General features: G+C 34.9%; 2 protein-coding genes across 2 annotated transcripts in view; one reads left to right on the top strand and one right to left on the bottom strand.

The window, feature by feature from the left end:
- Positions 1 to 13939, bottom strand: part of LOC126976118 (guanine deaminase) — a 338523-nt gene that overhangs the window by 25277 nt on the left and 299307 nt on the right. The window lies entirely within an intron of this gene.
- On the top strand, positions 8842 to 10286 carry LOC126976345 (cuticle protein 19.8-like). Its single transcript, XM_050824643.1, has 2 exons — positions 8842 to 8964; positions 9254 to 10286. Exons 1-2 carry the CDS (start codon positions 8953 to 8955, stop codon positions 10214 to 10216), a joined length of 975 nt encoding a protein of 324 aa, XP_050680600.1. The 5' UTR covers positions 8842 to 8952; the 3' UTR covers positions 10217 to 10286.

Below are 13939 nucleotides of genomic sequence, written 5' to 3'. Positions count from 1 at the left end.
ATGACGAACTTTCATACAAACGTCCATCATCTGATTCAACCATTTATCCCAGCTTTTTATTCGCGATAAAAGTTAGCCTATATTCTCTACCAAGCTTTTGTCTATCTCTGTACTAAATTCATCAAAACCGGTTCAGTGGTATAGGCGTGAAAGCGTTACATTCAGATTTATAATATTAGTAGGGATTACATTAATAATTTAGACACGGGGTAGGCAAGGAAGTTGACCACTGGGACTTAGGAGCCAATTTTGACCCCCTCATAACACAAAAATTCATAATCTAATATATAAAATTCTCGTGTCATGGCGTTAATCTTTGAACTTCTCCGAAACGGCTCGATTGATTCTCATGAAATTTTGAGTGCATATTGGGTAGGTGAGAATCGGACAACATCTATTTTCATCCCCCTAAATGTTAAGGGTGGTCCACACGAATTTTTCTTTTTTAATTTTTTTGGCAATTTTTTTTAAATCGGTTTGATGATGGGTCAGCATTAAAAAATACACACACTTTTGTATCGCGATTTTAATAATATCGGCAATACAACGTTTGCTGGGTCAGTAAACATATATAAAATCTGGCTCATATATTCAGATTTGCGAGATGGCTCATATATTGTATCTCGCACACATATATCTCGTACAAATAAAAATTGACACCAAAATTTCATGAAAGATGCGACTCGAACCCACGACATCTCGCGTTCCTTGCGAGTGCTATCCCAACTGAGCTTACCGTTCGAGTCCCGCATCGTTCATAAAATTTTGTTTTAAAATTTTATTTGTGTATTAATCCCAGAAGTGAGAGTTTGCAGGCGAGCACTTTAAAAACATAAAAAAATTGTTTAGATCCATATCTGCTCCAAATTTAATAAGCACACTCAAACAGTTAATTACTGACTGACCTATACTTAATAAACCTACCTATATAGAATAAGGGTATCTCTAATTATACTATCATCTGGTGGTACAAGTACCCCGGCTAAGTTGAGCAAATTCAAACTGGACGGCCGTACCATCCTTTTCTCGAAGCAGTTCAGGCTATTTTCGACCCCAATAACTTCATAGTGGATAAAACAAGAAGGAAGAATTTCCAGTAACCAAGCAGGCATTGTATTATCACTATAATGTATATATATTAAATTTGATTCAGTTTAACCCAGTGGTTTAAGAATGATAACTAGTTAAATTTCTTAATTTGTGTCACTCACTGGCTGATTGACCGATGATCAAAACTCTAAGGCAGCAGATATAGAAACTTCAACAGAATGAAATTAGTGTTTAGTGTGGGGAAAACCAAAATATTTTGCAATTTCGGACCAGTTGTCTATGTAGACATAGGAAAATTTCCTAGATTTCTAGGATTACAAAGTTATGTATGCACTTGGTGTTTGTGTGGCAAGCAAAAATTCTGGGCGGCTTACATCTAATTAATATCGATTTTGTAAGTATTAAAGCTCAGGAATACAGAATATGTGAATACAATAGACAAAGAAGCTTTTACCCTGTTAGTCTCGAGACTTGTCAAAAATTGTAACATCAAAGCCTTCGAGAAAAACTTATAGAGACAGGGGTTTTAAGAAACACTATATGTAGCTCAAGATCAAGAAATAGTATCGGAAATGTAGAAGAGGAAGACTACCTACAAAATTAAAAACTCATAATACAGGAACCATAAGACAGTGGGCTTTAGGAAAATTCTGTTATTGGTATTCAAGAAGTAGAAGGTACCGGAATGGAAAAAAAATAGGACATAAGAGAGAACAAAAAAATAACTTGTAAATAAAAACCAACTCTTGCAAGTTGTGAGATCCATGTACCTAGTAATACCAATTCGATCAATATATTTTTTATTATTTTATTTATTATTGTCCCAACTCAAGGGCGCACCCTACCTCAAATTATCAACGTATCAACAATTCTATTTCAATCACGTTGAAATAAATATATCATTAAATTTAGGATATGATCTAGCGACTAAGTGATGTGGAAACATGATGTCGTAAAATTTCCTCGATAGAAAAAAATCACAAAGTTGACTCTAATTCATTAATATAACTCGTCAGCACTAGACAAATACTTTGAAAATGACTTATAAACTTTGCATAGTTATTAAACTTAATAAAAAGCAAACCTTCAGTAATCCAGATTTTTAAAAATACCAATTATATTAATTTAATAAATATTTATTCAGACCATTGTATTATATACAGTACGCCTACTCCTTCAGACCCGCGCGTCAGTTTCTGTCTTAAGTTATTGCATAATAATTAATAAACCTAGCAACATCTTATAGTGACCATAGATAATACAATTATATATATTGACCTTAGCTTGATATAAATATATTTTATGTTTTAAATAAATAGATTGACATGGCCATCGCACTAAACAATCTATTTTTACATATATAATACCTACTCTTTGGTCTTTACAAATTTGGAATCCCCTAAACTTTCTATAGATGTGTGATCATTGCAACATTTATTTTTATTGTATTTTTAAATTAATACACATTTTAAAATGAATCCAAATTAGTTTCGCGAGACTTAAGACTCGCGAATATAAAACCTCATTTTAACATATTTTGGTGATAAGCGCCATCTACTTGCTTTAGGATTTATTAAGAACTAACGTATGTTGGGATATTTGAACGTAGTGGTTGAATCCTCATATTTATATTTCTTACTTTGCTTCTAAGTTATCAATTATATGAAATTATCAATCTAAAATGAGGTAGTTAAGTAATTTAATAATTGTGATAGTTTGTTGTAAAAATATTTCTTGATTATAATCAAGAAATATATTTATATATATATATTTATATTCGTTTTATATAATTGTTTAGTGTAAAAATCCATAAAAGTGATTCTTATTAATTATAATATGTAACATAATTAAAATTAGTGTATTATTTATCGGCATATCAATAATCCAAACATTTATATGATTAATTAAAACTTCCCAAAAATTAAAGTGCAAAAGATGCTTACGATCTACTTCATTAGGTCTTAAAAATAACTGCAAGAAAACTGCTGAAAACAGTTCAAATGTCAAAATAATTTAACAGAATACGATTATTTTGCAGTTATCGTGCAATTCCAGTGCAGTTATATTATTGGAATAGCTATAAATGTCTGCTTAGAAGGAACACCGATATGTCTAAATTTGACATTTTTGACAGGCGTGGCATTGCAGTGCACTTTTTTAGTGGAATAGCTCTGCAGCTTACTGCCCAAGTCAAGAAATCACTGTTTGCACACGCAGTCACCAACTTATTCCCCAGTCAAGTAAAGTAAGTTTTAATTCAATAATTTTGCACAAATAGGGCTTATAATAGATTCATGTGCGCTACTGTTGCCTTACGATACGCATATCGATGGAGCATTACCCGCGTACAAACAAAATGTTACGTAAAATGTTGGCAGCTCAACCAAGGACGTACGTGACGACCCTTACAAGCGCGTCGTACCATCACATACGTCACTCGTGGTCCGGCAATTCGTAAAGACCCGTTGACACACCCAAATGCAACATCAAAGTAATTATTGTATCGTAATTCCACCAAAGTTCTTGACAGTTTTATGATATGGCAGTGAAACATTTACCAGATTACCTCTTTATCATTAATAAGTACTTAATTTCGTAATTTGACATTTATCTGACATTCTGATTTTTTAAAAACATTATTGGAAAGAACGTTTACAATTAATGAATCATATAATTTAATTTTTAAATTTACAATAACTGTTTTCTTCATCTTTTTTTGTAAAACTTTTGAATACTGAAATTGAAAAGCAAGAAGTAATAAACCTTTTTTATTTAACTAAATACTTGAACTAATCTTAGTATACCTAATTAATTTTGAAGTGGAAACTTCTTTAGCGGCGTTGAGCACTTTTCTTGGTATGGGTAAAAAAATTTAAAATCGCGTCAGGCCACGTGGCCTGATCGAAAATAAGTCGACAGTCGTTGAAATTATGGATGGAGACATAAACTTTTTAATTGTGAAGTGTTAAATTTTTTATGTAATATAAATTGTCATTTTTGTGTAAGATACAGGAATAAATTAATATTTATAGTATTTATATCACATAAATCCTAGACTTTAATACCAAAATATTCAAAACTTCACAACGTTAATGTTCAAGTTTTCACTTCTGCCGGCACTCCCGGAGTGCAAACCGTTATTTTTTTCTCTTAGCATGCTTATTATTTACAATCTTAAATTATTTTTAATCTCATAACATATTTGACACTTATTTTATATTATTAAATTAATTTTATTTTAATGTAATGTGTAATGTACTTCATCTATACTAATATTATAAAGCTGCAGTGTTTGTTTGTTTGTTTGTTTGTTTGTTTGAACGCGCTAATCTCTGGTCCGATTTGAATGATTCTTTCAGTGTTGGGTAGTCCATTTATCGAGGAAGGCTATAGGCTATGTTTTTTTTTCAAAATTAGGGATCCGTAATAAAATTGCTATTTTGTAACACAAGATGTAAAATCGAGAACCTATTTTTGCGTGCGCTGCAAAAACTATTGACAATAGAACAAAATGATGTACAGGCTATAATATAGGCAATATTTTATTACTTATAAAACTATCGCGTGAATTATACTTTATATGGCAAAACAACGTTTGCCGGGTCAGCTAGTTCTACATAAAAGTGTACGGAGTGATACGAAATTCTCATACTGTTCCTTGACACAACCTGACCAATCACAGTGTAATGTTATCAGTTAGGTCGTTGTTTATTGTATGGGTAGCCACGCTTGTACACACACAGTAAAAAACTGGTTGAAAGGTAAACGATATTATGCACACATAGAATTATTAGAAGTCATTAGTTAGAATAAAAAAGCATATAGAAGTTAACTGTGGTGACGTTATAATTAAATGTTTAGTAGTTTGTAAAAATATATTAAAATATTATACATCTGAATTTGTTATTATTGTTTTTGTTTTATTTAAAATATTAATTCATTTAGATCACAGGTAGTTTACTTACTTAGTTTTGCCATTACACAGTACACTAAGGCACCGTAACTTTTCAGCTATACTAGCTGCCTCGGCAAGCGTTGTTTTGCCATATAAATTATTTTTAGAGTTAGACTGTTTCTTGGACATTGCAAGGACATGGCAGTGCAGGTCCGATCGTCGTGGAAATCTTTGGGGGAGGCCTTTGTGAAGCAGTCTACGTCTTCCGGCTAATGATAATGACGATTTTCTATGAGGGAATTTATTGACCCACAGTTTTACAATTCTGCTGTGAAACAATTTCATTAAAACAACAGATCAGCATATTCTACGAAATAATTCTTGATGTTATGAAATATTATTGACAATTTCATAATAAACACTAATTTTATTTATTATATTATGTACCGAACAGCATCTGTCGGATCCGCTAGTAATATATAAAACAATTAATTTTATTGAAGTTTTTGACCGTATGGAAAATATATTATCCTCAAGCTATTATGGGCTTAATAATAAATTTGAAATTTCTTCTTGCTTGGTAGTTTTAAAGGCTTAGGTAGTTTTAAAAACTTTTACCGCATATAATATTGACACACTTTTTATACAGATTATCTTGCCCCGCGTTAAGCATATATAGCCTGTGTTATGGGTTACAATACAATGCTATATTTAATACAATATACTTACTTAAACATACATATATTCATATAAACATACATAAATAGGTACATTTAAACATCCATGACTCGGAAACAAACATCTATATTCATCATATAAATGCTTGCACCTACCGGGATTCGAACCCGGGACCTCTAGCTTAGTAGGTAGGATCGCTAACCACTCGGCTATACAGGTTGTCTTTTGCATATACTTTTAATAATCTTTTTAATTTAATAGTAACGATGTAGAAGTAGAAAGAAGGATCATAAACTCTTGGAAAAAGTTATGGTCACATAAAAAATATTAAGAGGATCCTTCAGCTTAGAGTTAAAAAAGGTGGTAATGGATACATTTATCTTACCATGCCTCACATACGCAAGCCAAACATCTAAATAAAAATGAATTGCTGTTCGGTAGTCTCGCTAAAACTCTAGAACGGCAGGACCGATTTCGCTAATTTTGGTCTTGAATTATTTGTGGAAGTCCAGAGAAGGTTTAAACGGTCAATAAATATGAAAATGCTCGGAATTAAATAAAAACAACAATTTTGTTTTTCCTTTGATATGTCCCACCGCCGCGGCCGTTCAGAAATCAAATTGAATGAATAGTTTAAAATGAATAATTAGAATCTATATCTTTGTAACTTTCTCAGGAGATAAAAAATAAACTTAATTTTATATTATATAGAACAATGTCTGTCGGGTCAGCTAGTATATATATATATATATATAATATTATATATATAATCTTATCTTGAACCTCAGAAAGATAGATAAAATCCGAAACAAAACCATCAGGAAAAAAACAAACATTGGTCCTTGAGCATGCATTAAAAATGGAATGGCAATGGGCAGGACATGTGGCTAGGGTCCCAGACCAAAGATGGACTTTAAAATTGACAAGATGGAGTGGTCCCTCAGGTAACAGGTAGACCCAAAATGAGGTTGAGTGATGACCTTCTTACAGTGGCCGCTAAAAACTGGCTGGAGAAAGCCCAAAATAGAGAGATGTGGAAGAAGATGGAGGAGGTATATACCCGGATGGGATTAAGATTATAATTTAAGTAATAATATTAGTTTAAGGTATAATTTTTTAAGTTACTAACACATAAAATTATGTAATATATACATATACACTCACGCCTTGTTCCCGTCGGGGTAGGCAGAGACAATAGAATGCCATTTGCTTCTATCCTTACAAACCTCACGCGCTTCCTATATATACTCTTGTAATATAATATGTAATATATACTCTTCAATAAATATGCTTATTATTATTATTCCTAGCTACAATAAACTTGAGTGAGAGTCTCGTCAAATTATATAAAAGAACACCGAATGAGTCACATAATTTTCAGGTAATTATGTATTCGCTACGCGTCGTGAAAGCCAGTTTGAAATGGCGGTTGGTATTTGTAATTGCTTCGTAAACTAGAGCATTGGGTATAGTCTTGAGTTGGTACATATGTAGCATTTAAACTAAACATAAGGTCAGTGGATATGTCACGAAGGTCGACTGGAGTGTAAAGTTACGTTTTTATTTATTTATAAACGGTTATTAATTAACGGTTATTTATTTATTATTTTACGAGTGTGTGCCTGCAACTTCAGCAAATTTTAATTACCTTAATTTCGAGTCGAACTTGCCAATCGTGGGTTCCGTATTGTATATTATAAGGTAACCTACCTACCTATAATTATAAAAAAGGGGAAAAGGTATTTTTTTTTATTCTTCGTCATTAATCGAAAACTATACATCATAAATATAATTAAAAATCTGTTTTACCTTTTGCCATCGTGTCAATCGGTGTCCTCCTGCCGCAGCCCCGCTCTCGCCTCTCACCTCCTCACATCGCACGTGCGACTCAAGCACATCTCACCTATAACTATGTATGTAGTTACAAACCTACATTGGCTGACATCGACTCCAAAAATAACAATAATCGTTACTAGAATTTTAATTTTAATTATTTTTATACATTTGAGTGCATATTAAATCTATTGTTTAGGAATATTGTTTTTGAAGGCGGTTGTTTTTTGTTATTTTTTTTTATTTTTAGAATTTTAGTGAATCTGAACTACACTAACTACTTAATAATTTGTCTAAATATTTGTTGATCTACAAAAATTTTCAATGCAGCAATGAACGCGAATATTACAGACAGAATTTCTGCCACAGATCGCACCCTTACTGTAAGTCGATAAAGAGTTCCATTGCTCATCATATTTACTACGACAATTATTTGACCATAACGACGTGACGGTTGGTGACTCAAATATCCGGATAGCATATAAAAGATTCGGCCTAGTAAATTTTTAGTAATAAAAATTAATAATATTTAAAATTATGTTTTTTTTCAAAAAAAATAACAGTATCGTTAATTTGCTCCTTAGAATTGAAGAGTTTCGTTGCTTTGTCTTGGATACCATAATAAGAACCTAACCAAACTCTCACCAAACTACCTTTGAAGTATATACTTTCCAATAATACAAGAATTATCGAAATCGGTGGGCGCGATATTGAGTTATTCGTAAATTTGTCGCGCTCATACTTATAGTAATTTTTATGGTTTTCTTATGGTTGCTATTGTCACATCTGGAACAAATTGCAATGGGACCACCCGGGAAGCACCAGCTTTCAAAAAAATAATAATTATCAAAATCGGTTCACCCAGTCGAACGTCCGAGGTAACAAACATAAAAAAAAAACATAGCGACGAATCGAGAACCTCCTCATTTTTTGAAGTAAGTTAAAAAATTAGCAATTATAATGCTGTAATGTAAAAGCTGTTTATACAAGTACGATATTAATCCTTATCATTTTATTACTACATACTATAAAATCATTCAGAAATACGTTTTATCGAAATTTTCGCCTCATTAACTTTGCTTACATATTTCCGATGGCTTTAGACTACAATATTCCCGAATACTTACTTGATTTTTTATCTATTTACAGAACAGCGTCTGTCGGGTTATCTAATATTTTTAAAGATGTATTTGCTCCTTATCGGATTATTACAATATCTTCTGTCACCGTGAAAATCAAATTATTGTCCGAAAAACAAGTCTAGATAATTAGTGTGACCAGCGCATTTCATAGCTGCGACCCCGTTCCGGTTACACAAGTAGCGTTTTGTTCGAGCGGCATTGTCCTGGCCCGTCGCCGTTAGTACGTGCGTACTTGAATATATTCAAATTTGGAGATGCGTCGGGGATGAAGCAAGCGAACTCAACAACTATAAATGCCGTTTATCTCTAACCAGGGTACAGTTCAGCTCCTAGCTTCCCCGATCACAACACAACATGGTCTGCAAGGTACGCTCATGGATTGTTAGTGATAGTGAAAGTGGTTTTAGTGTTTACTAATTGTGGATTTATATTTAGGACAAATGAGACTTGATATCTTATGTCTCAAGGTGACAAGCGCTATTGTAGTGTCGCTCAGAATTTTTGGGTCTCTCAAGAATCCTGAGCGGCACTGCATTGTAATGGGCAGGTTGTATCAATTACCATCAGCTGAACGTCCTGCACGTCTCGTCCCAGACTATCATAAAAAAAAATTTAGCTTGAGTAAACACTTCAGTAAGTGTATTTTTTGTTGCAGGTTGTTATCTTTTCCTGCCTTTTGGCATTAGCTTATGGAAGCGTCGCTCCAGCTGCGTTCGCCGCTGCACCAGTGGCCTACACTGCTCCAGTTGCTGCGGCAAGACTGGAAGAATTTGATTCTTTCCCTCAATACCGTTTCGGATACAACGTTGCTGACTCTCTCACTGGTGATTACAAAAGCCAGCAGGAACAACGGGATGGTGATCTTGTGCAGGGATCGTACTCCGTTGTTGAGCCTGACGGCACCCGCCGTGTTGTGGACTACGCTGCTGATTCCGTCAATGGATTTAACGCCGTCGTCAGAAGAGAGCCTTTAGTTGCTGCCGCACCCGCTGTGGTCGCTGAACCAGCCGTTGCTGTTGCCGAGCCTGTTGTTGCTGCTAAAGTGGCACCTTATGTCGCTCAGCCTGCAGTTGTTGCCGCCCGCTATGCCGTAGCTCCAGCCGTGCCGGCCACTTATTACAGCAATGCGGCCGTAGCTGCAGCTAGATACGCAGCAGCACCTGTAGCCACTCCCGTAGTGGCTAGATACGCCACAGCGCCCGTATCAGTCGCCGCTCGAGTGGCGGCAAGATACGTAGCTGCACCCGTAGCTGCCCCGGTCGCCGCCCCAGTAGTGGCTCGATACGCAACAGCGCCGGTAGCTGCTCCAGTAGTGGCTAGATACACTGCGGCCCCGGCTGCTCCCATTATTGCCAACTACCCTGCAGTGGCTAGCTACGCTACAGTTCCTGCAGCCGCCGCATACACAGCTTACTCTTCTCCGGTTTATTCCTCCGGCTATGCGCCCGTAGCTGCTGCGTACACCTTGCCAGCCGCGTACACTCAAGTAGCCCAGCCCACCTCCAACTTGCCTGCAGCTCCAGCTCGCCTCACTGCTGCCCAGGAGCAGGCGACGAACTCAGCGGCTGCTCCGGCTAAGCTCGTCCAGAACGAGGCTGCTGGATACAGATACCCTTGATCACCACGGAGCTCACGAAGAAAGACTTGATCTGTATATAATAGCTCAATAAATATATTTTATACCTTTGTTTTTGCATTTATGTTATTCCTTTCCATTCTTCTCATATACAGTCCATATTAAAAAAAATGTGTGTATTACTTTACTCAACTTGTCTATACTGAATAAGATTAATGAATGAGTGAAAGTATTAATTAATGAGCAAATATATCACACATCTGTTGGGGTTTTTTTAGTTAAATTCCCGGGACAGGGTTTGTCATGCTCGCTTGAATGGTACGTCTTGGGGCGGGTCCTTACCTTACTTAAGATATTTGTGAGGGAAGCAAGGGCTGGTCCATACATCATGCTCGTGAACGGGAGCTGCTTGTGGTACCTGGTATTTATCGTTGGAGAGGTCTGGATGAGAAAAACTTTCGAAATCGTTTCTAGGTGATCGGGATCTAAAGCTATTCTGGTTTAAACATTTCCGATAGAATTACATTGAAAATGACGTTTGTTGTATTTACTTAACCAGGTATATATATACATGGGCAAGAAACAAGCGAGCAACGAGCGGTTCTTCACTAGTAGTATATAATTGCACGCATAATAACTTTACTAATATTTACTTTACTTTTGAGTTTTATTGAAGTGAAACCTTTTTTGCGGCGTTGAGCACTTTTCTTGGGATGGGTATAAAATGTAAGACAATCGTTGAAATTTTGAATGAAAGATTTATACTTCTAAGTAATTATAGTCCGACTATTATACGGTCATTGGAGCAGTGGTTAAATCATTGTGATTGCGAAGCCGAAACGCCTCGAGGTCCAAGGATCGAATCTCAGCTGTGAAATATTTTTACAGTTTAATTATATGGTTTTTAAGCTTTGTCATTTGCGAAGACTCTCCCTAAGGCGATAGTTATACTTGTATAATGTTACTTATTATTTTGTTTCGTAATTTAGCTCTATAAACCTATAATGTATCAGTTTTAGAGATTGGTGATGAAGATACTGGTAATGAAGATGGTGATGGAGTCGTTGAATTTATAGATGAAAATTGATATTTCTGAGAGATAAACTTTTTAATGTAAAATAATTTTAATGGTTCTGTAGTGTTAATTTTTTTATGAAATGTAAATTGAAATGTTTGCGTGCGATAGCGAAATAAATGAATATTGTATTTAACCACATAAATGCTAGCGCTTATTTATATATAAATAAATCAATTCGTGCGAAATTATTTCCTAACCCTTCCAAAATATTCACAATATGCACAATGTTAATGTTCAAGTTTTCACTTCTGCCGGCCGGAGTGCAACCCGTATTTTTTTATGATTAATAACTTCTTTTTATTTTATTAACTTACACAAGTAAACTCACAGTCAAAATATTTGAGTAGGTTTGGTGAATAACTTTACAAACATTGCATAAAATTGATATAAAATAGTGGCAGTGTGTTTCTTGGCACTTCTTTTCGTTAAAGCGCAATTTGTCCGAAGTGGTGGTAAATTCTTAAGTAATATTCTTAAGTATATAGTAATATTCACCAAAGTAAATAAATGATACTTCTGTCTATCCTTCTTAATTTTCAGTTCAAGACGTATAATATTACCTATTTAAACAGATCAGTGGACATTTTAATCATTTTTAAATTTCAATAGTTCGAGAGCTGGCATCAATTTTTGGGTAGGTATTTCAGGCAAGCTGAAATCCTGTTTCATGCCTGTCATATTAAATCCCAACTAGGATCTGCAGACCTGGCTGGTGAGTAGCCGGGCTAAATGAACCCCTAAAGTTTTAGAAATAATATTATTTTTTCCGAAAAATTGTGCGTTATATGCAATTTTATAAAAGCAATATACAACTTTTTATATGATCTATATATATATAGCAAAAATATTTTGCAAAAAAATATAAAAAATGTATTTGAGGCAATTTGAAATTTTAATAGGGTATTATTTATAACAAAAAAATTCTCATAAAGACAGATCACTTTGGTTGGACTTTCTACCTGTCAGGTAATCTAACAAATTATTTATAGGTGCGAGTGAGTAGCGTTATAGGCAAGCCAGGTCTGCAGCTCCGAGTTGGGGTATTATAGGAGACGTATGGAGCAAGATATCAGCTTGCTTCAAATACCGTCCCAAAAATAGATGCTAGCTCTCGTACTATTGAAATTTAAAAATGATATAAATATCCATTTCATTGTCAATCGTAGCCTCCTGCCTCGTTAAATTTTATGACGACATAACGACCATATTATCTCGGGACTTCGCTGGAACGTGAAGCCCTCCTTCCGTTCCACTTTCACGCCCTCGCGCTCGTCCTGTTGCGTCAGTACGGTTTGCAGTTTCATTATCGTTAGGTACAAGTCGTGATATTTTCATGCTATCACTAATTTATTTTTGAACTTTTCAAAAAGAGTTTTCATTCCAAAGAGAGATCCAAAGATAATGTGACCGTGCAGTACGTATATATGCTTAAAATTCGATGCGGAATATGAATTTGAATTGAATTAACTGCAATTTGTTTGAAAATGGATGAAGTGTATTATTGTGTATCTGTTTAGCTTTCAGTGGGAATAATGTAGTATGTTGGAATGATTTTATTAATCTTAATTATAAGACACTTTTCCGCGACCTTACTTAAAAAATAATAATAAAAATATCATTCAAAATGTATTAAGAAAATGTCTTGTGACTGTGACGGCTGTGATTACATAGGAAAAAATTGCGGCGAACTGATAAGCACGCACATTTATCACCGTACTACGTTGGATGAAGGCAGCGCAGGACCGATCATCGTGGAGTTTTTTTGAGGTGGCCCTTATCCAGCAGTGGACGCCTTCCAGCTGATCATAGCGAGTGAAAGATGTAGCTGTCATTCTCACTAAAATAATAAGCCTGTCCGGTTATCATGCGTTGCCTAACAGCAAGAGGCTTTACACGTATCTAAGGGGCTGTTTCACAATGTCCAAGTAAAGTAATAGAAATCCATAGGCTAGATAAAGTAATGGGTACATAAGAGTTCCAGATATAACAGATTGCGTTCCACAATCAAATCTTTCAAATAAGTCTAAGTTAACAAGCTAGGGTTCACTTAACATCTCCTCTCAATGACGCGGTGTAAAAGATTTTTTTCCTACCCCTTCGTTTGGCCACCCCCACCATGCAAACCGGCAGATTAATATTTTTCCATTACCAGAAACACGTGGGGCGCAAACACTGTTAATATCTGAAGCACTTGATTATTTCGTTGTAATTGCTTTTTCACATTGTTGTACACACTCCCCCCACCAGTGACAGATCATATAAATATATGACACATCATATAAACTTTTCTTCTTTATCTTATCATCTAATCTACACAATCCAATGGTTGATCACGGCGCTCGAGTAGATTTAATCTATCCCTATTTAATCTCTTGGACTGAAAATAGTTGAAAGAAAGAAAGAGAAGAATATTTATTTCACAAAACACTCACAGGATACACTTAATATAAAAAGATAGAAGTACAAAACAATCCAAAAGAGAACGTATTTAAATAGTAATTGATTTAATATTGGAGACTTCTTGTGTAGTGAAAGAAATGGGTCAGCGACTCAGGATTATCTGTGACACGGCCGTGGCTATGAAACAGCACTGATTTTGACTGATTTTCAGCGGTATCTGTTAAATTAACATTATTTTGTCAAATGCTTGTCGCTCTGTCAGGCGATCCATCACATAACCTTAGAAT

Source organism: Leptidea sinapis, chromosome 2 (genome assembly GCF_905404315.1).
Source record: "Leptidea sinapis chromosome 2, ilLepSina1.1, whole genome shotgun sequence".
NCBI lineage: Eukaryota > Metazoa > Arthropoda > Insecta > Lepidoptera > Pieridae > Leptidea > Leptidea sinapis.
Note: the sequence above shows the minus strand (reverse complement) of the source record. Positions and strands in the feature narration are given on the sequence as shown.